The sequence below is a fragment of the Dipodomys merriami genome, unplaced genomic scaffold (genome assembly GCF_024711535.1).
Source record: "Dipodomys merriami isolate MVZ:Mamm:240054 unplaced genomic scaffold, mDipMer1.0.p SCAF_672, whole genome shotgun sequence".
In the NCBI taxonomy this organism is placed as follows: Eukaryota; Metazoa; Chordata; class Mammalia; order Rodentia; family Heteromyidae; genus Dipodomys; species Dipodomys merriami.
Genome location: NW_027206260.1, coordinates 76,711 through 103,979, shown reverse-complemented (window position 1 = coordinate 103,979; position 27,269 = coordinate 76,711). Strand labels below are relative to the sequence as shown.

General features: G+C 42.2%; 1 protein-coding gene across 4 annotated transcripts in view; it reads left to right on the top strand.

Moving 5' to 3' along the window:
* Window positions 1–27,269, top strand: part of LOC138815828 (RNA-binding protein 6) — a 72,054-nt gene that overhangs the window by 25,377 nt on the left and 19,408 nt on the right. For 3 of the 4 annotated variants that reach the window (XR_011368497.1, XM_070005178.1, XM_070005179.1), the window contains exon 6: window positions 3,010–3,083. The exons of the other annotated variant lie outside the window; for it this stretch is intronic. Coding sequence is in view for 2 of the 3 variants with exons in the window: in XM_070005178.1 (XP_069861279.1) it covers window positions 3,010–3,083 (74 nt within the window). In the remaining variant the exon portion in view is untranslated. The remainder of the gene's footprint in view (window positions 1–3,009; window positions 3,084–27,269) is intronic. 4 annotated transcript variants of the gene reach the window in all.

Sequence of the window (27,269 nt, the reverse complement as noted above, 5' to 3'; positions counted from 1 at the left end):
CAGGGTCTGTTTTAGAGGATGTCTAAGCTCCTCCAGGTTTGGAAAGGTATTTCTAGAGTGTCTTCCCGTGGAAGGCCATGGTGAGGCTGCTTATGGACTCATCAGGAGGCCTCTTATGCTGGACAAAAAGCACAGACAAGACACCTAAGCTGGTGGAGAACTTAGAGGGTTGATATATACGATGCCCTTTGTTGCTCATAATGACTTTTATATACTGTATATTTTCTTTCCAAGTGCCTTTAGTATCAGAGTCTGTTTTTAGTAAATTATGAGTGTTATCACAAATATTTTCTCTTTCCAAAGTATCTGTGTGCTCTTCTGGGCCACAATGATTACTTATATAAGTATAGAACGGAAACTTGGGGCTTTGCAGTTTAGTGTTACATGTTTTTTATTTTTGTATTTGGTACTGCTACTTAGAACCTTGTGTTCTCTGCTTGTTTACTCAAAGCTTACACTCTACCACTTGAGCTACCCCTCTATTTCTATATCTGGGCATTCCTCTTATATGTTCTGCAGTGGTTACCAAAGGATTCAAGAAAATATTTGCTTGCCTTATGGCTAGACCTTTCTGATTTGTGAACATGCTTTTGAGTGTTTGCAGTAGATATTTGGTGATAACAATTACCTTATGTTTCTTATGTTATTCTATAGAACTTCCAAAAAATATTCCAAGTCCTTTAGAAAATGCAGAATGTTTTACATGGCAGGGGTTCACTGAGTTAGGTCAGGAAAATTCACTTGAAGTAACAACAGTTTCCATTGTTAGTAGGATGTGTATAAGTAAATATATTTTATAATGAAGTATTCTTATTTCTCAAAGAATTACTTATCAGAAGAAAGAGATTTTTGTGGTAAGTTTAAATAGAGATTAGTTTTAATCTGTTGCCCAAGTAGTGAGCAAAAGTGGTATTGAGGTTCCTTAGCAGTTTCATTTCTTCTTCCTGATGTTTTCCTACAAAAAAAAAAAAAGCAAGGTGCATCCTATGTCATAGTGAACATTTTACATTTCATAGTGAACTTGGGATAGTTAACAAGACTAAAATCAAAGTTTATTGTCAAAATCCTCATTTTAGGCCATTCCATATAACAAGGAATTAACTCACTTAACCAAATTTGACATATGTTTAAAGCTTTATTTTTCTGTTTATGGTATTGAGTTTTGACACTGATGTTGTGCTTACTAGGCAGGTGCTCTACTACTTGAATTGTACCTCCAGCACAGGTCATGGGGCCTGAACTCTGGGCCTGGGCACTGTCCCTCAGCTCTTCAGCTCAAGGCTAGCACTCTACCACTTGAGCCACAGTGCAACTTCCGGCTTTTTTCTTTATCTTTTTGCTTATATGGTGCTGAGGAATGGAACCCAGGGCCTCATGCATGCAAGGCATGCGCTCTACCACTGAGCCACCTTCCCAGCCCCAGCACTATTTATTTATTTAAAGATAGGATTTCACAATACAGCCCCAGCTGGCCTTGAATTTACTTTGTTGTCACAGTTGCCAGAAATTTGTGATCCTCCTTCCTCAACCTCCTGAGGCTTTGGATTGTAAGCATGTACCGCTAGGCTAGACCACTTCTTTCTGTCCTAAAATGGAACTCAAAACATCATATGGTACTGAGTACACTTCTATCCAAGTTATGATTTTTTTTTTCTTTCTTTCTTTTTTTTTGGGTTGGTCCTAGGGCCTGAACTCTGGGCCTGGTTTCTCTTCAGCTCAAGGCTAGAACCCTACCACTTGAGCCACAGCACCACTTCTGGCTTTTTCTGCTTCTATGGTGCTGAGGAATCGAACCCAGGGCCTCAGGCATGCAAGGCAAGCGCTCTACCACCGAGCCACCTTCCCAACCCCTTAGTTTTGTTTTTGTTTTTCACTTTTAACCTTGGTTGCTTTGACCTGATGCTATATTGATAATATCTTATGATATAGATACTTTGTGCTTTGAATTTTCATATGATTGTGTTGTTTCTCAAGTCTAAACAAATTACATCTTTTTTTTTCCCCCTGCTATTCCATTTGTATGATAATGATTCCTAGAGATGAGTTTCTTTATCCTGTGAGACAGCAGAGGAAGTGTTGTAGAATAAATACACTTGTAGTAACAAGTATGTTTTTATAGTAGTGGCAGATCAAGGATTGTAGAATGGTATAAGAGTTTAGCACCCTGTAAATCCCATGACTTCCAGTCTCATGGGTTATTAGAGCCTTAGGTCTGTACTGCAAGTAATACCTGCTCAGTAGTAAGGTAAAAAGGTATTTTATAACTTTAATGTACATATGCTTGAACATATATTGACTGCTAATTGCTGTCTTTTCCCTCAGCCTGCCCTGCCATGAGTTTTAATAGAAAAAGTCATTTTGACAATTTCAGACCCAGATATTCATATTTATGCTTTTATGCCTTCTTCCTTTCATAAAGATTTAGCTGGTTTATGACTTGTTTGAAACAAGGGAAAAAAAGAGGAGACCTGAAAAGGTCTTTCCCCTGCCAACCAGAAGCCTCCTGTGGTATCCAAACAGAATAGTTGCTTCAGTCTGTCGGCACTTGTCTTTGAAGGTGGTTTCTGCTTGAGAATTGGTGACTATTAGCATAGCCTTGGGATAATTGCTTTTTCTCTCTGGGTACATTTCCTCCCCAGACACTTTCCTGTTCTTGTTGACTTTGTTTTTCTAGAAGATTCAGCCCATGGCTAAAATGTTTTAGGTCCCCACATGAACTTTCTGTGGGATTACTTAATTCTGGGGCATCCTCACCAGATCAACAGTGTAAAGAGGGCAAAGGATCTTCTTAGAAAGGCCATTTTAGAATGAATCTCAAAGTTTAGAAACATCTAGACTTTCTCTTTCAGTAGTTTTTCTGTTTGAGGTATCAACTTTGCTTAGTGCAGGGGAAGGTGGGTTAGTTGGGAGGGCTTGTGTTTAAGGGGCTCAGAAACGGGTTTTAAGTGTGTCTTTTGTGTTTGCAAGGCACTAACACCACTCCCGTCTGTATTTAAATGCTGTCCCCAGGTTACGACTATGGCTATGTCTGCGTGGAATTTTCACTCTTGGAAGATGCCATCGGATGCATGGAGGCCAACCAGGTTGCTTTATACTTCGGTCAAATGATGCTGGAAGGATATATTTTTTATATATGGGGAGGGAGGGATTCAAATTATTTCACTTCTCAAAGGTACAAGAAATCTTTCTTCAAAGCATACCACATTCCTACCAAAAAGTGGTTGTGAGGACAAACAAGACTGGAAAGATTCTCAAGAGTTAATGGATAGAGTACATTTTAAAAGTGTACTGTTGCAGTTGAACTAGAATCTAAAGACTGTAGATGGAAAAATATGACAGATTTGCAATGTAACTGAGGTGGGCATGTTCCTTGATTGTCTGGGATTTCAAGGATCTGCCTGGCACAGAAATTCAAATCAATGGTCACATTAGAACTAGGGTGAAAACCATTGATGGCTGCTTCTTTTGGCACTAAGGTCCTGTCTGCATGTGTTACTTTCCAAAGAGGACCAAGGGGAAGGAGAGAAGAATGGCTTATGTTTGTTGCGTTCATCATTGTTTTTTGCCAGTTTGGAGTTAAGAGTTGTGTGCTCAAGTCCTTGACTGTTTATAGTCAGAGCTGGTGAATGTGAATCTGTACTTACCTAATGTTTGAACTATCTGGAGGTATTCAGCTTGCTACCTTTTATTATCATTTGTGTCTTTTACTGAACCGTTCCTGGTAAATCTGTGTCTTTAACTGAATCCTTCCTGGTAATTCTTGTCATAGTGTTTCCTTGGGGGACAGCAGTTTGTGATGTTACCGGTCTTCCATCTATAAAGTGAGAAACAGAAAGCTTAGAAAATAGTTTTTTTTTGTTTTTTTTGTCGGTTGTGGGGCTTGAACTCTGGGCCTGGGTGCTGTCCCTCAGCTCTTCAGCTCAAAGCGAGCGCTCTACCACTTGAGCTACAGCGCCACTTCCAGTTTTCTGGTCGTTTATTGGAGATAGGAGTCTCACGGTCTCTCCTGCCCGGGCTGGCTTTGAACCGCAATCCTCAGATCTCAGCCTCCTGAGTAGCTAGGATTACAGGCGTGAGCCACCAGTGCCCGGCATAGAAAATAGTTTTTTATGCATTCACTGCCTATACTTAATAACATGAGTTCATCGAACCTAGGATGTTGAAAGAAGGCTTTGTCAGAGAAAATGAGATCTCTTTCTCTTCTTCAGCATGGCTTATTATACTTAACTGTAACTCCTTTTGGTGTTACTTTCCCCTGAAGGGTATGAGACAGCATGCTCTAAATGCTTTGAAAGCAAGCATTAATTATAGAAAACTTTCAATTTGTCCTTACTTCTTGTTACTAGTAGAAACACTATCAGATCATTAGAGAATGACTGGATTGGGACAGTATTCCTTTAACAGCTCTTCTTTTTAAGCCAGTCATGGGGCTTGGACTCAGGGCTTGGGCATTGTCCCTGAGCTTCTTTTGCTGAAGGCTAGCATTCTACCACTTGAGCCACAGTGCCACTTCCAAACTTTTATGAGTAGTTTATTGGCAATAAGAGTCTCATGGACCTTCCTGCCCAGGCTGGCTTTGAATGGCGATCCTCAGATCTCAGCCTCCTGAGTAGCTAGGATTATAGGCATGAGCCTCTGGTACCTGGTTAACAGATGTTTTTGTTTGTTTATTTGTTTTGTTTTGAGAGGCCGAGCCAGCAACTGCAGGCAGACTCATCTCATGTCCCAAAGATCTTGCTCTAAGCTAACAGAATTCTTAATGGCAAGTCTTACTGACATCACTGAATCAATCATTTAACAAATACAATGTATCAGAAATTGTGCTACTGCCAATTTTGGAGAGAATAAAGCTTCCAGTCTATTCTGAGTTAATAAGCACCAACCACCACATGCAGCTACTTATTAGTTGAGATGAGGTCTTTAGAAATTTTTGCCTAAGCAGTCTCAGCCTCCAAATAACTAAAATTACTGGCATAAACCATCATAAGTTATTAATATTGTCTCTTAACTGCCTCCTTATCCCAACAAAAAAAAATCCTGTCTGAAGTATCTGGCCCCCTAAAGAGTACCAAATAGAATTAGGATAACTTTTTAAGGAAAGTTTTTAAGGAAACAAGGCTTATATGGGATTAGAGGTATGTCTCAAGTGGCAGAGAGTCAGCCAGTGAGTAAAAGCAAGAGTCTGTATCTGGGGAAAAAAAAAAACCAAACATTCGTTTATACCAATAACATTGAAAGGAGGTGGCTTATAGACCTCTCTTTCTAACCCCCTCAGCCATTCTGTGAAACTCTCAGGCTCCCAGATTGGGACATAAGAACAAAGCAGAAGCAGCACCAGTATTCTTTTTGATCTAAAATCTGGTGTTTTGCTGGGCTCTGGAGGCTCATGCCTGTGATTCTTGCTTCTCAAAAGGCCGAGATCTGAGGATCATGGAGCAAAGCCAGCCTGGGCAGGAAAGTTTATGAGACGCTTATTGACAATTAACCACCAGAAAACCAGAAGTGGTGCCCTGACTTAAGTGGTAGAGTGCTCTCTTTGAGCTGAGGAGCTCAGAGACAGCTTCCAGGCCCAGAGTTGAAGCCCCATGACAGACAAAAATAATAATAAACATAAATTAAAATGCAGTGTTTTGATATAGGTAGCAGTCCTTAAGCTAAGGGAACCATGTGTTACTATGTTCTGAAGTACAACCAAGAGCTAATTCCCTAGCCTAACCTTTCATCCTAGCATTCAGGAGCCTAAAGCAGGAGGGAGGATCTTAAGTTTGAAGCCACTTTGGGCTGTGTAGTTCCAAACCAGCCTGGGCGATGTAGGAAAGCTTGTTTCAAAACACTAAAAAAGCCGGTGCCAGTGGCTTATGCCTGTAATCCTAGCTACTCAAGAGGCTGAGATCTGAGGATTGCGGTTCAAAACCAGCCTGGGCAGCAAACTCTGTGAGACTCTTATCTCCAATTAACCACCAGAAAATTGGAAGTGGTGCTGTGGCTAAGGGGGTAGAGTGCTTGCCTTGAGCTGAAGAGTGCAGGGACAGTGCCCAAACCCAGAGTTCAAGACCCACAACTGACAAAAGAAAGAAAGAAAGGCATACGAATGTAAGGGAAGAAATTCTGTCTTTTTGCATTATTACATGAACTAGCTGTTTATGGAAGATGAAGTATTTCTGCCTTTCTTCCAAGACCAACTTGCTTCAGATTTTGTGTCATCAGAGTCCTGTTGATAGCTCTACACAAGGCCTGAATATGTCTATGTGTGCTTTTGAGGAGATTCCTGTGATATGCTTTGGGTTGAGATTTTTTCTGTCTCTTTAGTGATACTGAGAATTCAACTCAGGGCCTTGTACTTGCTAGGTAGGTGCTCTACCACTTGAGCCATGCCTTCAACTTCTTTTTGCATTGAGATAGGGTATCACTTTATGTCTGGACCAGCCTGGAATGTGCCTACATGTATTACTGGGGATGACAGTGAACGACTGCAACCAACCATTGCCCTTTTACCATATCTGGAATGACAGGCTTGTATCTGTGTGTGCAGCCATTGGTTGGGAATGGAGTCTCCGAAAACCTTTATTTTTTTTTTTTTTGCTTGGGCTGGCCTTGAACCATGATCACCCAATCTAAACATCCCAAGTAACTAGGATGAAAAGGTCTGAGCTACTGTGTCCAGTGAGATTTTCAAAACTCTGCCATTCTCTTGATGTGAAATGTTAAGTGATATAAAATGATAAGTAAAACATTTACATTGATAATTCTAGGACTAGGGAATGGAAATAAAGGAGTCACTTGCCATCTTGCTTTGTTGAATATGATGGGTTATGTGTATATTAATAAAGTTGCTAAAGATAATAACGAGACCCATATATATAGCCCTTTCTCAGTGCCTACATGAAGACATCAAAAAGACTGGGAAGGTGGCTCAGTGGTAGAGTGCTTGCCTTGTATGCATGAGGTCCTGGATTTGATTCCTCAGCACCACATAAGCAGGGAAAAAAAAAAGTCAGAAGTGGCGCTGTGACTCAAGTGGTAGTACTAGCCTTGAGCTGAAGAGCCGAGGGACAGGGCCCAGGCCCAAATTTCAGGCCCCACAACTAACCGGGAAAAAAAAAAGATAAAAGAATATTGTCTACATCCCTACTGAGTACTGTGGCTGGGGGACTTACCAGGCTATCAGTCATTTCACCAGCAGTTGTCTGTCTGTACAGGGAAGTAATTTTCAGCAGTTATAAAGTTAGAAGTCTGCCTAGTTTATGTTTTCTTTATCTCTGACTAGGTGAAAGAGGCAGACAGCCAACACTGTGAGACAGAACCCCTTATTCAGTACCTATTAGGAAATGTATTTCTAGCAGTGCCATATGCCCTTAGCTTTCTTCATTGTCTTAGCCCATGGGAACTGAGAGGAGTATCATGCCCTTTTGCCATATGTGCCATTATACTGGGATTTGGGGAGATGAGTAAAGAAGTATTGTGTTAGAGTTGTCTGGCTGTATTAACTCTCTGAAACTATTGGCATTTAGTCTTTAGGAACATTGTGTCTTTGTTTTTGTTTTATTTTGGTGGGGCTTGGGGCTTGAACTCTGGGCCTGGGCGCTGTCTCTGTGCTCTTCAGCTCAAGGCAAGTGCTCTATTGCTTGAGCCACAGCACCACTTCCAGTTATCCAGTGGTTTATTGGAGATTAGAGTCTCACGGACTTTCCTGCCTGGGTCCAGCTTGAACCATGATCCTCAGATCTCAGCCTCCTGAGTAGCTGGGATTACAGGCGTGAGCCGCGCCTGGCCTGTGTCTTTATATTTTAGTATCCTATCATCTTTACTTCTAGGGATTAAATGAGTTAGTGTATATATAAGGTAATCAGGAGTGGGCCTTGGTTTGCAGTGAATGTTGAGTGCATGTTTTGTTTTGGTTTTGTTTTTGGGGGGCTTGAAATCAGGGCTCCTGGTTATTTTTTTTTTTTTTTCTGCATATGGCTAGCTCTCTGCCATTTGTGCCATACCTTCACTTCTGGCTTTTTGCTGTTTATCTGGAGATAAGTCTTTGGATTTGTCATTCTAGGTTGACTCTCAGATCTCTGCCTCCTGTGTATCTGCGTTTATAGACTTTTAGGTGTGATCCTTTCCAGGAGGAGGCTTTTGGTTGTCTTTTTTTGCATTAATAATACTTCTCACTGAACTTGTTGATATCAGAGGACTGCTTCCAAGCCTTCCTAAAAGCTTAGCCTTGTCCTTCCAATCTTTTTTTTTTTTTTTAAAGTTGTACTGGGGTTTGAACTCAGGGCCTTGCAGGCAATTTGAGCCATGCCCTTAACCCTTTTTACTTCAGTTATTTTCAAATAAGGTCTCACATGTATGCCTGGGAAGTCCTGGACCTTGATCTTCCTATTTATGCTTTCCAAATAGGTAAGATGGTGGTACTTGGTTTAAACTTAAGAGCCTTGTGCTTGCCTGATAGGCAGGCCACTTGAGCCACATTAGTAGCCCCCCTAACCTCCAAATCTTAGATTTTCTTAAAAGTAAAAACAGGAGATGGACATGGAACATAAAGTTAGACCATGCTGGAATTCTAACATGTGACTTTAAGCTCTGATATCTTCACCCTGACTTTGCCATATCTCGGGCTTTAATTATAAGAGGTAATTCTGTTAAATTTGAAAAATAAGCATTATTATTTGGCAGTTTTAGGTGCTACAGAGCTCTCTGTCCTTTCTGGAGCAAGATAGGGCCACTTACTATATACATGATGAGATGCTATCACTGTTCTCACCAAAACTGAACACATGGAACTTCTTAATCTTGAATTTTGAACCTCACAAACTATGAACTTAGTAAATCTCTTTTTGCTTTATAAATCAACCTATCTTAGTACTATGTTATGATAACTAAAAATTTAAACATAGGAAATAAAAAATAAAAATTTGAAAAATTATGGGTGGAGTTGGTAACCTGCCCATTTAACTGACCATATAGCTTGTACCTACTAAGATTGAGTGGGCTTTCTACTTTCAGGTATCCCCATAGTTAAAAAATAGCCAGGTGCCGGTGGCTCATGTAATCCTAGCTACTCAGGAGGCTAAGATCTGTAGATCATGGTTCAAAGCCAGTCGGGGCAGGAAACTCCATGAGACTCTAATCTCCAGTAAATCACTAGAAAACTGGAAGTGGTGCAGTGGCTCAAGCAGTAGAGTGCTCGCCTTGAGCTGGAGCACTGGGAAAGCACCCAAGCCCAGGGTTCAAGCCCCACAACCCACAAAAAGAAAGGCTGAGCATTAGTGGTTCATTATAGCTACTCAAGAGGCTAAGATCTGAGGATCAAAGCCAGCCTGGGCAGAAAGACCATGAGACTCTTATCTCCAATTAACCACCTAAAAAATGGAAGTGGAGCTATGGCTCAAATGATAAAGTGATAGTCTTGAGCAAGAAAGCTCAAGGACAATACCTATACCCTGAGTCCAAGCTCTAAGACTGACAAGATAAATAAATAGCTAAAAGACTTGTTTTGATCACCATTGAAAGAGAACATAGAATGTGGCCTCACCCCATAGCTAACACAAATCAGTATGACATGGTTGTTGTTGGCCAGCACTGTTGAGGGAGGGAATTACCTTCTGCGAGGCCAGACAGAGGCTTTGAGATGGCTTCTGCTTCTTGAAAGCCATGAACCAGGAGATGCTAAGGGTGAGGCAATACTGTTTATGGAAGCCCACATCTGCCAGGCTAGTCCTCCTTTCTCCTCAGGTTGGTCAAGGGAAGGGCGGTGAAGATCCTCTTACAATGGCTCTTGGGACACTGAAGCAGTGCTGAAAAATGTGACATACATGCTATGCAACCACGAGGGGTTCTAGGCATCAGCTGCCCATTGTCTGCAAGGCCAGGACCCATAAGCTTACCACATGATGGTACCTGATATGGAGCTCAGATTCTCTTGGCTGCATCTCATCAGGCCTCAGAGCTTCAGCTTATAGGCAGTTGGTCAGGGGAAGACCCTGGAAACCTTGTGGGTACTTCTCAACCCAGCTTCCAGTGCAGACCAGCTACATGGAGCAAACTATGATACAATGACAGTTCCTCTGGACAATAGGAAGCTCATAGCAGGAGACCACTGAGAAGGAACTATACCATTGTCTAGCCCCATGAGCCAGGGGCCCAGCCTTGGAGCTCTCTGCTTTCATGACAGAGATCTCTTCCACCCTATAGTCTTCTTTGACTGGTCTAAAAAGTCTAAAGCTTTACTTTACTCACTTGTTCTGCAAGTGAGTAATCCTAATCTTCAGGGTTGGAGTGTTTATAGCACTTTTCTTCTCCTTCATAGCCCAAAGTTTCAGTCAGCTTTGCAGGAAGGAGCTGAAAGTACAGGCAGCAGGATAGTAGAGGGCCCAAGAGGAAACCCTCTTTCTAGTGAATATAGATAGCCACATCTACTGGGCTGGACCATGAGGATGGTGCAAGCCTATGGAGGCAGGATCATGACACAACATAGAAGTGGAGTTTCTAGAAGCAGGAAGGACTTAAGGAGCCCGTGGGAGACTTGACTGGATATATGCTCTGTTCCTGAGCCAACCTGCAGCTAGGATAGGCTAAGGGACTGGCAAAGGCTACTTTGCAGAAGACCCAGAGAACAGATAGGGATGGATTCCATAGGTTGCTGAAGGAGAGGGTCTAGCAGAGGCTGCCCAGCTGGCATCACATGGTATGATTATACTCAGTGTCCCCCATTGTGCATATACCAGACCATGGCAGGAAGTTGCAGAGCAGATTATGGGCCTAACAATAGATCCTATGTAAGATGGAGTATCAACTCAGATTGGCTAGCACTAAGCCCAGATACTGGATATAATCCAAGATCATCCTGGAAAGCTAGCTGCCATTAATGTAGAGGGTGTAGGTCAAGTCATCCTTGAGAACCTCTTGATGAAGTAGTATGGGCAGGTAGTGATATTAACTAAAGTCTGTTTTCATAGAAGTTAATCTCAGGGGGGCTGGGAAGGTGGCTCAGTGGTAGAGTGCTTGCCTTGCATGCATGAGGCCCTGGGTTTGATTCCTCAGCACCACATAAGCAAAAAGAAAAAAGCCAGAAGTGGCGCTGTGGCTCAAGTGGGAGAGTGCTTAGCCCTGAGCTGAAGAGCTGAGGGATAGCGCCCAGGCCCAGAGTTCAGGCCCCACAACCAGACACCCCCCCCCCCCAAAAAAAAAAAGTTAATCTCGGGGTTGGTGTTTTTAAGAATATACGAATACATGTGTTTCAGTGGTTCTGGGAAGTGGTTGATATCTGATCCTTTAAACTTTCAGGTAAAAGGGAACCTAGTAGTTGGGCATTTAGTGGCTTATAATTGCAACCTTGGGAGGCTAAGATCTGAGGATCACAGTTTAAAGCCAACCTGGGCACGAAAGTCTGTGAAAGTTTAATCTCCAATTAATAACCAAAAAGCAGTAGGCACTGGTGGCTGGTGCCTGTAATCCTAGCTACTCAGAAGGCTGAGATCTGAGGATCTCAGTTTGAAGCCAATCTGGATAGGAAAGTCTATGAGACTTTTACCTCTAGTTAATCACCAAAAATCCCAGAAGTGAAACTATAGCTCAAGTGGTAGAGCATTAGCCTTAAGCAAAAAAGCTAAGAGACAGCACCCAGGTCCTGAGTTTAAGCCCCAGGACTGGCACACACAAAGAAGGAACCCATGCCATGCTTTCTGAGTTCTTTCACTACTTCCAGACTTACAATGTATACAACTTTTACATCAACAGAGAAGCTGTAATTACAAAAGTATACCACTGTATCTTTTTCTAAATAAACTAATTTATGTGCTTGGTACTGGGTCTTGAACTCAGGGCTTGAATGCTGTCCCTTAACTTTACTAGCTCAAAGCTAGGCTCTACCACTTGAGCCACAGCTCTACTTGAGGCTTTTTTGGTAGTTAATAGAAGAATCGCAGTCTTTCCAGCCTGGGCTGGCTTTGAACTGTGATCCTCAGAGCTCAGCCTCCTGAGTAGCTAGGATTATAGGTGTGAGCTACTAGCACCTAACCTAAATTTTTTTTTAAGTTGTTACTATAATATAGGTGATATATATAGAGAGGGGTTATAGTTATATAAGTCAGGTAAATGAGTACATTTCTTTTTGGACAGTGTCATCTCTTTTATCACTCCCAGTTTTGCCCTCCCCCACCCACAGGTAGTACAGTTCATTTTAAACATAGTGTCTATAGAATACCACTGCTGCATTTGTTCATCCTTTGTTTCTCCATTTCCATGATTAGACTAGATTCAGATAATGCATATTAGTCAATAATACTACAGGAATGATGTTGTATTTTTCCAATACATCATCAGCTGGAGTATTTTGTTCCATAGCATTCAATTATTATAATTGTTGAGGAACTGTTGGGCTTAAGCCGAACTCAGGGCCTGGACAGTGTCCTCGAGCTCTTTTGCTCAAGGCTAGATCTCTACCACTTGAGCCACAGTATCACTTCCAGGTTTTGAGTGGTTAATTGGAAACAAGAGTCTCACAGGGTCTTTTCTACCCAGCTGGCTTCAAACTACCATCCTTAGATCTCAGCCTCCTGAGTAGCTAGGATTACAGGCATGAGCCACTTGTGTCTGGCTCATAACATTCAATTTGACTTTTTGGTTAAGGTAACATTTATCATGTTTCTCTATAGTAAAGACATCTCTCTCTCTCTCTCTCTCTCTCTCTCTCTCTCTCTCTCTCTCTCTCTCTCTCTCTCTCCCCCCCCTCTCCCTCCCTCCCTCTCCTCTTCCTCTTCCCCCCCCCTCCCTCTCTGTTTGTTGTTTTGTCGGTAGGTCGTGGGGCCTGAGCTCTGGGCCTGGGCACTTTCCCTCAGCTCTTCAGCTTAAGGCTAGCACTCTACCACTTGAGCCACAGTGCCACTTCCAGGTTTTTCTGCTTATGTGGTGCTGAGGAGTCAAACCCAGGGCCTCATGCATGCAAGCCAAGCACTCTACCACTGAGCCACCTTCCCAGCCCATCCCTTTCTGGCCTGGGCACTGTGTCCCTGAGCTTCTTTTGCTCAAGGCTAGCATTCTACCACTTGAGCCACAGCACCACTTCCGGCCTTTTCTGTTTATGTGGTATGAAGAATGGAATTCCAGGGCTTCATGTATGCTAGGCAAACACTCTACCACTAAGCCACATTCCCAGCCTCCCTTATTTCTTTATATCAGTACATCTAATAGAATTCTATTTTAGAGGGTATATTATTATCTTTGATAAATTATCCTCAATTTGGCTGTTTGGAGCCACTGTATCCTTTTACCTCCATTTGTTGATTTTTCTCAAAGCATTTCCTTGTTCTCAAGCCCCACAAGGTGTTCAGGCTCATCTATAACTCTCCCTATTCTAGCCCTTGGAGTCAACCATTTTCCTAAAACCCCAGGTTTTGGTTTTTGTTTTTTCGGTTTTGGGGCTTGAACTCTGAGCTTGGGCACTTTCTCTGCGCTCTTCAGGTCAAGGCCAGCGCTCTACTGCTTGTGCCACAGCACCACTTCCAGTTTTCTAGTGGTTTATTGGAAATGAGTCTCACGGAGTTTCCTTCCCGGCTTGTTTTTGTTTTTGTTTTTGTTTTTTTTAAAATAGTTACGGGGCTTGAACTCAGAGCCTGGGTACTGTCCTTGGGCTCTTTTGCTCAAGGCTAGCGCTGTATCACCTTGAACCACAGTTTTCTAGTGGCGTATTGGATATGAGTCTCAAGGGAGGCTGGTGCCAGTGGCTCACACCTGTAATCCTATCTATTCAGGAGGCTGAGATGTGAGGATTGTGGGAAGCAAGCCTCTGAGACTCTTCTTGTATCTAGCCAGCCCACAAGACTCTTCTTGTATCTGGTTTCCAATTAGCCACTCATAAACTGGAAGTGCTGTCATTCAAGTGGTAGAACGCTGGCCTTGAGCAAAAAGAGGCTCAGGGACAATGCCCTCAAAGGGAACTCTTCAGCCTAGGCTGGCCTCGAACTGCAATCCTCAGATCTCAGCACCCCCCCCCCCCTCCCAGAGTAGCTAGGATTGTAGGCATGAGTCACTGGCACCCAGCAAAATCCTAGATTTTTAAAATAGAGGAATATATATTAAAGACCTTGATTTCATGGTAACTTTTTTTTTTTTGGTCCTTCGTGGGGCTTGAACTCTGGGCTTGGGCGCTGTCCCTGAGCTCTTTAGCTCAAGGTAATCGTTCTACTGCTTGAGCCACAGAGCCACTTCTGGTTTTCTAATGGTTTATTGGAGATAAGAGTCTCACAGACTTTCCTGTCTGGGCTGGCTTTGAACTGTGATCCTCAGATCTCAGCCTCCTGAGTAGCTAGGATTACAGGCGTGAGCCACTGGCGCCTGGTTTCATGGTAACTTTAATTCCAATCAAATATCATAGGGTTCATTATGGTATTCAAGTTACTTCATCCTACTGCACTTCAGTGTGATTATCTTATTCATTGTACTGAGCCACCATTCTATACTCAGTCTCTGTAACCTTGACTCTTCCTGGTACCTCATATAAATGGAATCATGTATTTGTCAAATTGTGTTTGGAATATTTTATTCAGCATAATGTTTTCAGGGCTCATCCATTTTGTACCATGTGTTGGATTTCCTTCCTTTTTTTAAAGTTTAATAGGATTAATATTCTAGTGTATAAATAGGCTACATTTTGTTTTCCATTCACACATTGATGCATACTTTGGTTATTTCCATCACCTTTTGGCTGTTGTAAATAGTATTGCTATAAGCATGGATGTAGAAATTTCATGGAAGTATATTTGCAGGAGTGGAATTGTTATATGTGATTTTTCTTTTTCTTTTCTTTTTTTGGTTGGTCATGGGTCTTGAACTCTGGGCCTGGTTGCTGTCCCTGAGCTCTTCAGCTCAAGGCAAGCATTCTACCATGTGAGCCACAGTGCCACTTCCAGTTTTCTGGTGGTTTATTGGCGATAAGAGTCTCATGGACTTTTCTGCGTAAGGCAGGCTTTGAACCGAGATCCTCAGATCTCAGCTTCCTCAGTAGCTAGGATTATAGGCGTGATTGTTATGTGTAATTTTTCAAGGTGCTTTGTGTTCTTTTTTATAGTTGTGGAATATTCCACCATGTGATTTGCCTTTTTTGTACCTGATATTTTTTGGATAGGATTTCATATATACAAATACAGGACTTTGTGACCTGTTCGCTCATTATCCTTTTTGCTCATTTCTAAGCTCTAATAACATATTCTTTGACTTCCGTTGATGCCAATATAAATTGAAATCACAGTAGCTATATTCTTTCCCCTAAATTTATATTTAGTACTTTTTTAAAAGACATCCTGTTTTCTGTGACTTCAATGTGTTCATTTTCATTACTATATAGTTTTCCAATTTAAAACTATTTCACAGTTTGTTTATTAGTTCACTATTTAGGGTATGTGGTTTTTTTCCATTTAGGACTATTTCAAAGTTGTTAGTTTTCTTAGCTGTTAGGTATGCTCAATTTCTGTTAGTATACATATATGAGTAACCAACAAATTTACTCATATGTAATCTTCAATATGTGAACCTTCAATATGTCCTGGACTAGCTAAACCTTTATTGATTGCTGATTTAGTATTTGTTAGTTCCTTCTACTGTGTTGATATATTTCCTAGTGCAAGTATCCAGGCAGGCCACAGCAGTAATTAATATCATACTTATCATTTACGTGTATGAAATTAATTGACAGTATTAGCATTTGACTATTATCTTGTCTATTCATCTGTGAATGTTTATTCTTCAAGGTTTTTCACATTTTTTGGCCATCTTATTGGTTAAAATGAATGTTCTCTACAAGCAAGAGTATCTGTAGTAGGGAACAGAGTTTTGGATAAGAATTTGTGTGTAGGGGCTGGGAAGGTGGCTCAGTGGTAGAGCGCTTGCCTTGCATGCATGAGGCCCTGGGTTTGATTGCTCAGAACCACATAAGCAAAAAGAAAAAAGCCGGAAGTGGCGCTGTGGCTCAAGTGGTAGAGCACTAGCCTTGAGCTGAAGAGCTGAGGGACAGCGCCCAGGCCCAGAGTTCAGGCCCACAACTGACCCCCCCCCAAAAAAAAAAAAAAAAAGAATTTGTGTGTAATAGTGAGACAGAATTTTCTTTTCTTTTCTTTTTTTTGGTCTGGTCTTGGGGCCTGAAATCTGGACCTGGGTGCAAGGCTAGCGCTCTACCACTTGAGCCACAGCACCACTTGAAGTTTTTTTTTTTTTTTTTTGCTTATGTGGTGCTGAGGAATCGAACCCAGGGCCTCATGCATGCAAGGCAAGCACTCTACCACTGAGCCACCTTCCCAGCCCCGAGACAGAATTTTCTACTGCTGCTTGTGATGATCAGAGACCACATAGTCCTTTTGACCCAGCAGCAGGCATAGACGAGTGAGTTATAGCTCTATAGCAATCAGTGCCTGCTTAATATTGTAGTTTAGTGGCAGCCAGTATTCCAGCTCCACTACCACTGGTGCTGAGCTTTCTCAAGTTCTTATTTCAGGAATTAAATGAACAAAGTTTATGATATGGAAGATGAGTATGAAGAGCTCATTCTAGATAACTTCAAAAGAGAAGTAGGTAGCTCAGTGGTCACTGCTGCCACTTCTCTCTGTTCATTCTGTGGTCTCTCCTATGTTCTGTCCGTGAGTCATCCATCCTTTCTTGGCTCTCCGTGTCATCTGCTTCTCTGTCTCTGTGCTCTGGTAAATCTGAATCTTACATAATGGAATATGCTCTGGTTGGTTGCTCCTGTTATGCTTTTTTTTTTTTTTTTCCAGTTGTGAAGCTTTAACTCTGGGCCTGAGTGCTGTCCCTGAGCTCTTCAGCTCAAGGCTAGTGCTTTACCACTTGAGCCACAGCACCACTTCCAGTTTTTTGGTGGTTTATTGGAGATAAGAGTCTTGTGGACTTTGAACGATGATCCTCAGATCTCAGCCTACTTAGTAGCTAGGATTACAGCATGAGCCAATGGTACCCTGGCTCTTGTTAGGCCTTTTTGTTTGTTTGGTTTTGGTTTTTGTCAGTCGTGGGGCTTGAACTCTGGGCTTGGGAACCGTCCCTCAGCTCTTCAGCTCAAGGCTAGGGCTCTGCCACTTGAGCCACGGCACCACTTCCAGTTTTCTAGTGGTTTATTGGAGATAAGAATCTCATAGACTTTCCTGCCTGGGCTGGCTTTGAACTGTGATCCTCAGATCTCAGCCTCCTGAGTAGCTAGGAATACAGGCGTGAGCTACCAGCACCCAGTTTGTTAGGCATTTTTGAAGGTAATGCTGTATTGGTCAGATCGCACAATGTTTTGATTGGTTGTTATTCCTAATCTGATCCCTCTTGGGTTAGGGAGAGGCAGAAGCAAGTTCTGTTACAGCTGTTTCTTGTATCTGGTTTCAGCCTACTAGGCCAAGATGCTGCCCAGGAGCCCTAGCTCCTTACTCTTTCAATAGCTGGCTTCAAACTAATTCCTCAGATCTCAGCTTTCTAATTAGCTAGGATAACATGCAAGAGCTGCTGGTACCTGGCTCATCCATGATTGCTTATGGTAGTTCTGTGATCATTATGCACCCAAGTCTCTTTCAGCCTGATAGTCCTGTTTTGTTGTCCAAGATAGCCACTTTACTATCACTTGTTTTGTCTTGCTAATGGAAAATCAGTGGGATGAAAATGAGCCCTGAGGCTGGGAAGGTGGCTCAGTGGTAGAGTGCTTGCCTTGCATGCATGAGGCCCTCAGCACCACATAAGCAAAAAGAAAAAAAGCCAGAAGTGGGGCTGTGGCTCAAGTGGTAGAGCGTTAGCCCTGAGCTGAAGAGCTGAGGGACAGCACCCAGGCCCAGTTCAGGGACCACGACCAGAAAGAAAGAAAGGAAGGAAGGAAGGAAGGACCCTTTTTAAGGTTAATTTTAGCATAAGTCCACTTCATTAAGGTTTAGTCATGTCAGCTGAGCACTGGTAGCTCATGCCTATAATCCTAGCTACTCAGGAAATTAAGATCTGAGGATTTAGCTTCAAAACCAGACTAGGCAGAAAAGTCCATATGACTCTGTTGCCAATTAACCATTGGTAAGAGGAGAAAAAGGGTGAGTGGAAGTATGGCTTAAGGGATAGAATGCCAGCTGAGAATAAAAAGGCTGAGTGAGAATACAAGGCACTGAAGTCAAGCCCTGCTACTGGCACTGCCCACCCCCCCCCCAAAAAAAAATTTAATCTTGTCTACACTAAGCTGTAAGAAGGGAAGAAAATAACTTCTTTATTCTAGGCTAGCTATGTGCTTAGTTAAAAGTCAGGGATTAGAGCCCAGCATTGCTGCTCACACCTATCATCCTAGCTACTCAGAAGGCTGAGATCTGAGGATCACCATTCAAAGCCAGCCCAGGCAGGAAAGTCCAGTGAGACTCTTATCTCCAATAAAACACTAGAAAACGTGAAGTAGCGCTGTGGCTCAAGTGGTAGAGCGCTTGCCTTGAGCACAGGGACAGTGCCCAAGCCCAGAGTTCAAGCCCCACAACCAACAACAACAAAAAAGTCAGGGATTTTCTCCCAAGGAGAAGTAAACAATTATTTCTATTTTTTTTGTCACTGTGAAAACTACTTCAATTTCACCTTATTTTTAAACTTTTTAAAAATTGAGATTGATTACATAAATTTCACAAATTTCACAGTATTGTGGGATAGCGATACTTACAGTCACAAACACATCTTGACTTCACAAGGCAAATTGTCGTTATAATAGTCTATAAAGTTTATGAATTCTGTAAACTTTGACAAGATTACTATTTCTTGCAAATCAGGGATATGTACATTTCTTTCTTTTTGCTTAGTGTAAGTTGTTCCCTCTTTCCCTCTCATCAAATAATTATTTCCCTCTCATCAAATAATTACTTCTAAATTAAGAGCCATATGGCTTAGCAAATACTGCTTTATAATATAGACTAAGTTTAGCATAGCTTAAATGTAAAAGCCTACCTTCATTTTTATCAGGCTGGATATGATAATTCTGTGTGTTATTTGCATGTAAGAATGAGTTGACCAACTAGGCACCGGTGGCTTGCGCCTGTAATCCTAGCTACCCAGGTGGCTGAAATCTGAGGATGATGGCTCAAAGCAAACTCAGGCAGGAAAGTCCGTGAGACTCTTATCTCCAATAAACCACTCAGAAAACCAGAAGTGGTTCTGTGGCTCAAGTGGTAGAGCATTAGCCTTGAGCTGAAGAGATAAGGGACAGTGCCCAGGCCCAGAGTTCAAGCCCCTTGACTGACCAAAAAAAACAAAACGAGTTTACCAAAAAGAGTTAAGAACCCAACCTTTTCAAGTAGTCCTTTTATGACTTGAACCTTCTGTTCTTAGGCTTACAGGGTCTGACTGATACTGTATCTATAACTTGTTTAGGAAAAAGAATGGTGGGTAGCAACCTCACTAGAACGTTGATTGAATGATACTATGTTCAGAAGTCTGATAGCTCTACATTTTATTCCTCTTTTCAGGATATTGTTTCTGCAGAGAGTAAATCAGCAGAGCTTTCTAAGCATCTAGGCAAGAATATTGGAGCAAGAGGGGCTAAATAGAGGCATCTTTCAAGAAAGCCAAGGTTCTTCAGTGGGAGGTAGTAAAGAACCAACAGAAATAATGTCTCAGTCACAACCCAGTGGTGGGGTGTTTGCCTAATGTACATGAGGCCCTGGGTTCCATTCCCAGAACAGCAGAAAAAGAAAATACAAAGAGAAAATATGCTAAGCTTCAGTGGTGAAATTATAATAATAGCTAAGAATAGCTGCTGGTTTTTAGGGATTCCTAAAAAGTACTATGTAGCCTTTATGGTAGGTTCAACAATATAGCCTAGTCTGTCCAGTGTCACAGGACTTGTGGGCCTCATGATGCTACATTGGCTCCAGTGTTCCTCAGCACCTCCCATAGTTAGCTCTAGAATAAAAGGAAATATTTTAATTATTTAATTATTTAATAAATAAAGTTAAAAATCTTTACATTTTCACATTGTTTCATAGACTCCCCCCCCCCCCCCCGCTTCATCTACCTTGACATGATTTATTAGAGACCTAGATGATAAAGCATACCTACATGTTGAATTTTAAAATCTACCTTTTTCTTTTCTTTTCTTTTTGTGGAAGAGGGGGTATTGTCAGTCATGGGGTTTGAACTTAGGACCTGAGTGTAGTCCCTGAGCTTTTCTGCGCAAAGCGAGTGTTCTACCACTTTGAGCAACAGCTCCACTTCCAGTTTTCTGGTGGTTGATTGGAGATGAGTCTCCTGGACTTTTCCTGCCTGGCCTGGCTTTAAACTGCCTTCTGAGTAGCTAAGATTAAAGGCATGAACCACCAGCAACTGGCTAAAATCTTACCTTTTCTAGAAGAAAAAAGTCAGCTAAACAAGTTACCTCAGAATTTTAAGAGATAATACATTTTTAAGAATTTTATAGAGATGATACATACGAAGTGCTCTTTACTTTGTGTAGGGGGGGAGGGGGGAGTTTTGTCCTGCCATAGGAGAAAGCCTCTTTTTTATCTGGAACTAAAAACCCTGCAGTCCTCAGAATTATTTTAACTGAGACAGTTGTTAGGAAAGAACAAGTTGGGCCGGGTGCTGGTGGCTCATACCTGTAACCCTAGTTACTGAGATCTGAGGATCATGGTTCAAAGCCAGCCCAGGCAGGAAAAGCTGTGAAACTCTTATCTCAAATTAACCACCAGTAAATTGGAAGTGGCGCTGTGGCTCTAGTGGTAGAGCCCTCGCCTTGATCTGAAAAGCGCCCAGGCCCAGAGTTCAAGCCCCATGACCAACAACAACAACAAAAATAAAACAGTTGGGGCTGGGAAGGTGGCTCAGTGGTAGAGCACTTGCCTTGCATGCATGAGGCCCTGGGTTCCATTCCTTAGCACCACATAAGCAAAAAGAAAAAAGCCAGAAGTGGCGCTGTGGCTCAATTGGTAGAGTGCTAACCTTGAGCCGAAGAGCTGAGGGACAGCACCCAGGCCTAGAGTTCAGGCCCCATGACCGGACCCAAAAAACAAAACAAAAAAAAAAACAAGTTGGAGCATCTTTGGGGATACTCTGTTCACACAGGGCTTCCTAGGAAGTTGTTTTCTCCAGGATTAATTTTATCATGCCCAAACACTCATGGAAGTGGGCCCAGTTACTATCCATGTACTGGTTTTTCTAGCATTCAGAATGCAAGAATTGAGGATCCTGAAGACTTCTACTCATATTTCAAAGGAAGGCCTAGGAGGCCAGGCAAGTTTGTGGCAGGGAGAGCATCTCTGCACAGTCCCCGTAAGGTGATTATGAACTATGAGGGTAAAGCTGAAGCTGCTGTAGAGATTCCAGAATGTTAGAAATGTGAAAAGCGTAGAAATGTCTGACAGGAAAAGCTGTAGGCAATGAATGGAATTATCCTAATGGGCAGGCTATGTGAGCATCTGTTTACTCTGTGACATTGTAAATTGGTAGTACGATAACTTGTTTTTTATTTTATAGGCGCTCACAGATAAAAGCTCTCTTGAGTCTCAGATTTTGAACCTAGGCGTTTGAACAGTGTTGGAATGGTTTAGCATTATGGGTTATATTGCGAGTAGACGAAATGCATTTTTCGTGATAAGATGGACAGGAACCTTTTGGGGACTAGGGATGGAATCTAAAGAGGTATGTTTGGTGTCAGGTTGATAAGGGATGAGTTTGTGATGATTAATCTTAATTTTCAACTTCATTTGATTAAGAAAATGCTTAGAAATTAGTAAAACACATTGCTGGTATGTTGTCTTTCAGGGGATCATGAGGGCCAGGACCTAGTGAATAGACTGATCCCTTGATGGATTCATGATTTGATGTCATTATTAGGAGATGGAAAACACAAGTAGAAAGTGATGCTAGCATGCCCTCCATCTCAGATCCTCAGCCCCTCCCATAAAACCAGTTGATCTGACCAGGTCTAACTGCAGCTGGCCTTCAGCCCTGGCTTTTCCTCCCACTTCACTTCCTAGATCCATGTTTTACCCCTAGACCCCAACTGCATCAGGGCAGTGCTGCCTAACTGTAACTGTTACAATCAGAAAACTGCCTCAGCTATGTGCCATCTTTAGCTTTTAGGTGAGCACACATACAGACGACTCCCCATACTTCTGGTCCCTAGTCCCCTTGACTATAAATTTGACCTTGAACAAAGGACATATGCCATTTATCCATCTTCCGTGGGGGAAATGCTATTGTCAGCCTCCAATGGCAAATGAATTCCTTTTCCTGTAGGTGACTGTCCACGTGGTTTTCTGGGATGGGTGCTTTCAGGTGAAGCCTACTCTAAAAAGGAGGAAGCTGAGCACTGGTGGCTCAAACCTGTTATCCTAGCTACTCAGGAGGCTGAGATCATGGTTCAGAGCCAGCCTGATCAGGAAAGTCCATAAGACTCTTATCTCCAATTAACCACCAGAAAATTGGGAGTGGCACTGTGGCTCAAGTAGTAGAGCACTAGCCTTGAGCTGAAGAGCTGAGGGACAGCACCCATAGTTCAAGCCCCACGACCAACCAGGGGGAAAATAAAAAAGGAGGAAGATGATGGGTGCCATTGTCTCATGCCTGTAATTCTAGCTGCTTAGGAGGCTAAGATCAAGGATCATGGTTTGAAGCCAGCCAAGCAGGAAAGTTGGTGAGTCTCTTATCTCCAGCTAACCACCAAAAAACCAGGAGGAGAGTTGTGGTTCAAGTGGTAGAGTGCTAGCCTTGAGTGGCAAAGCTAAGGGATGGTACCCAAGCCCTGAGTTTAAGCCCCCAATACCAGCATACACAGTTACACATGCTGCATATTATTTTTGTTCATTAGCACAACACCTAAAGTAATTGTAGAGACTTTAAGAGCAGAAAGACTACCTTTAGCAGGTTAGTTTGATGGATTAGCAATGGTATCAAGAAGCAAGCCTCTACTAGCAGTCTAAAAACTTGCTGTGGGTACATTGCCTCTGTGTGTGTGTGTGTCTATGTGTGTATGTGTATGCATGCGTGGCATGTATGCATGCATGTTTGCCTGGGTGCATGTGTACAAGCACCAGTCCTGGGACTTGAACTCAGGGACTGGTTGTTATCCCTGAGCTGCTTGCTTGCTTGCTTGCTTTTTTTTGGGGGGGGGGGCAGTATGGAGCTTCAACTCTCGGCCTGGGCGCTGTCCCTCAGCTCTTCAGCTCAAGGCGAGAGCTCTACCACTTGAGCCACAGCGCCACTTCTGGTTTTCTGGTGGTTTATTGGAGGTAAGCCTCTCATGGACTTCCTGCCTAGGCTGGCTTTGAATTGAGATTCTCAGATCTCAGCCTCCTGAGTAGCTAGGATGACAGGTATGAGCCACCAGCACCTGGCTTTTCCCTGAGATTTTTTTGTTCAAGACTAGTGTTCTACCACTTGAGCCACAGCTCCACTTCTATCCTTTTTTGGTAGTTAATTGAAAGTAATAGTCTCACTGATTTTCCTACCTGGGCTGGCCTTGAACTACAGTCCTCAGATTTCAGCTTCCTGAGCAGCCAAGATTTCAGCTATGAGCCATCAGTGCCTGGTTCTATGAATTTCTTTAGTTTTTCTCTTATTCCTTTGAACTTTTTGTTTTTGTTTTGGTCGTCGTGGGTCTTGAACTCTAGGCCTGGGCACTGTCCGTGAGCTCTTCAGCTCAAGGCTAGCGCTCTACCACTTGAGCCACAGCGCCACTTCCAGCTTTCCCTGTTTATGTGGTGCTGAGGAATCGAACTTATTCATGTGAGGCAAGCACTCTACCACTGAGCTACCCTTCCAGCCCTTTGAACACCTTTTCATCAGAATATATTTCTTTGGTTTTACAAAGATAATGAATTGGCTGATATCTAGAAGTTTAAGGCAGTTTTATGAAAAGAAATCTGACTTTTATACAGTATATATTGCTAACCCTGTAATCTTGGGCCAGACATTCCATGTATCCAGACATACTTTTCTGTGTGTAAATAGGTTTTATATGTGCCCTACTTGTGAGGATCAGTACTAGTTTTCAGCCACCAATAACCTGATTCTCCCATCCTGTTTGGAAGAACATTAACCAAGAGTGATTGCCAATTTTTCAGTGTGTTATAGTCACAAAGCTTGCATACTTCTTTCCCTGTCCTTTGAGCCTGTCTTTTGTGCTTTAAATGAGAACGTCTGTTAGGTCACATAATACTCATATTCTTAATACATAGTGAGCTTGTGTTGACAATCTTCAGCAAAAATGCAAAGAAGAGTTCTTTCCTTTCGATTTGTTCTTGTACCTCCTGGTACCTTGCTTCAAGTAGAACATATGGTAGAATCTTAACTCTACCATATATACCTTCAGGAGTATATACCTTCAGACTCAGTTTGCTCTTCTGTGGTGTTCCTGGGTCAGAGAATAAAGACTTGCTTTGCCATTCTGAAGTACAAATTATAGCTTTTTGCAGCTTTACATTAAGACACTTTGAGATGTATGTAGGAGTGTCTTATATGGGCTTTGGGCTAGAGAGGACTTTAGCATGTTTAATTTAAACTTAATATGACAGTGCTGGAGAGGTTTTTACTTTCAAATATATGATGCCTCTTTTAGTCAGACTTACAGCTTTCATGGTACCTTTGCTTTAGTAGCTTAATAATCTGATATTTCAAGTGATGTTATATTTTTTTTCTTTTTTCCTTTTTGTACTGAGGTTTGAACTTAGGGTCTTGTACTTGTGCTTTATTTATTGAGTCATGCCTCCAGCTCCGATGAATAAACATCTAGTAGATGAAGATGGTGGATAATAGACAATTAAGCACGGGCAGCCGCTCAAAGTGATTGCATCATTCTATCTGTTTGTTAATTCTTTTCCCCACAGGTTACTTCCCTAGGAGACACTGGCATATCTCTGTTGAGTGAAATCTGGAGAAAAGACATAGAAAAGACATCCCTAGGAGACACTGGCATATCTGTTGAGTGAAATCTGGAGAAAAGACATAGCAGGGATGGGGAGGGATTGAGTATATGTATGTCATGCCTATGTTTGGTATGACTTGGCTGAGCTGGGCGCCAATGGCTCGTGCCTATAGTCCTTGCTCCTCAGTAAGCTGAGATATAAGTATTGAAGTTTGAAGCCAGTTCATGCAGGAAGTGGAGCTGTGGCTAAAGTGGAAGAGTGCCAGCCTTGAGTGAAAAAACTCAGCACCCAGCCCTGAGTTCAAGACCTAGTACCTGCCTATCTAAGCTGTGTTTTATGACAGCTGGGAATCAAATCATAGATAAACCTGATTATTCATATTTTTCCTGTGACTGTTTATTCTTACTAGAACACTTGACTATTAAGACCATTTTATATTCTTTAGCTGTAATCACTGGCTGCCTAATGTGTAATGATGCGCAGATTGAAAAGAAAAACTACATGAATTGTAGGAGACTATAAGAATAAAAAATCATTGCCTTTTTGGGCTGGGAAAGTAGCTTGATGGTAGAGTGCTTGCCTTGCATGCATGAGGCCCTGGGTCTTATTCCTCAGCACCACATAAGCAGAAGAAGCTGGTAGGGGCACTGTGGTTAAGTGATAGAGTGCTAGCCTTGAGCTGAAGAGCTGAGGGACAGTGCCCAGGTCTAGAGTTTGGGCCCCATGACTGACCCCCCCCCCCAAAAAAAAAAATCATTGCCTTTTTGTAATACATGAGATGGAGATAATCTCAAAGTTGACATGCCTATGGAGACTTCTGGCAGGGGGAGTTCCCTACACTTGACAAAAGGTCATCCATCTTCTAGAACAGCCTATTTGTTTTCTGAGAGTATAATGGAATTTCTGAACCTACTGATGCCTCCACGTGATGAAATTAGCATTTGCAACTGAAATAAGTAGTAGTGCCTTGTCCTGGTGACTACTGTTCAAAAGAGCAGCAGTAGCTCCTTCCAGAGCCACTGTGTGCTAAGCATTCTGGTCCTCTGGGATGGTTAGTTTTATTTAGTTTTTTTTGTTGTTGTTGTTCAGGCAACAAGAGTATATTAAGCTCCTTTTCTGTAATGTTGATAATAAAAGGCCAGCAAAACATAACCTGGACTTTTAAGAACTGGACCATCAATTTGATAACTGACATAAAGCACTGTCATTAAGATAAAATTGCTGGGCTGGGCAGGTGGCTTAGTGGTAGAGCGCTTGCCTTGCATGCATGAGGCCCTGGGTTCGATTCCTCAGCACCACATAAGCAAAAAGAAAAAAGCCAGAAGTGGCGCTGTGGCTCAAGTGATAGAGCACTAGCCTTGAGCTGAAGAGCTGAGGGACAGCGCCCAGGACCAGAGTTCAGGCCCCATGACCAGACCCCCCCCCCAAAAAAAAAAAAAAAGATAAAATTGCTAGTCAGGTAATGGTGGCTCACATCTGTAATCCTAGCTGCTCAGGAGGCTGAGATGTGAGGATTGTGGTTTAAAGCCAGCCTGGGCAAGAAAGTCTGTGAGACTTATCTCCAGTTAACCACTGGAAGTGGCACTGTGGCTCAAAGTGGTAGAACACTATTCTAAACAAAAGAGCTCAGAGACAGTGACCAGACCCTGAGTTCAAGCCCTATAACCCAACAACAAAGATCAAAGTTTATGATGTGTGCTGACCATTACCTCTGAAAGCTTAGTCTTCAGAAGATTAAAGTGTGCTAAGAAATGTTCCCATTTGGCCAGTAAGGTGAAGTGATCCCTGCTGATGCTAGTCCTTTCATTATTTAGGACTTGAAATAGCATGTATTAAGCTCTCATATTCCCATGTTAAACATAATATGATTTTTTTTTTGTTTTTATTTTCATTTTTGACAGTACCTAGGTTTTAACTTTTATTTTCATTTTTGACAATACCTAGGTTTTAACTCTGGTCCTCACACTGAGGCACCTTGAATACACCCCCAGTTCTTTGTTTTGCTTCTTTGTTATTTTTGCCTAGGAACAGATATGTGTCACCATGCTAAGCTTTTTACATGGTTTAATTTATGTAAATCTTTACAAGTTCCCTAAGAGGTAGGTGCTTTTAATCCCACTTTATGTATGAGAATACTATAAGGCAAAGAGGTTAAAAAACCTTTGCTAGGGAACCTAGCCCAGAGTCCATGTTTTGTTTTAGACAGAGTTTCACAGGGTAGCCTAAACTGCCCTCAAACTCATAATCCTCCTGCCTCTATCTCCAGAGTGCTGAGAGAGTCCACACTCTTAAATGTTGTGATGTGATGTGTCTGGATTTAGAAGGGAGCAGACCGTCTTGACTAACTTCCTGAATGAGTAGAATTTAACAGAGTAATGCTCCCTTGATGCTCCCTACTTGTAATGCTTCTCTCATTCCTGA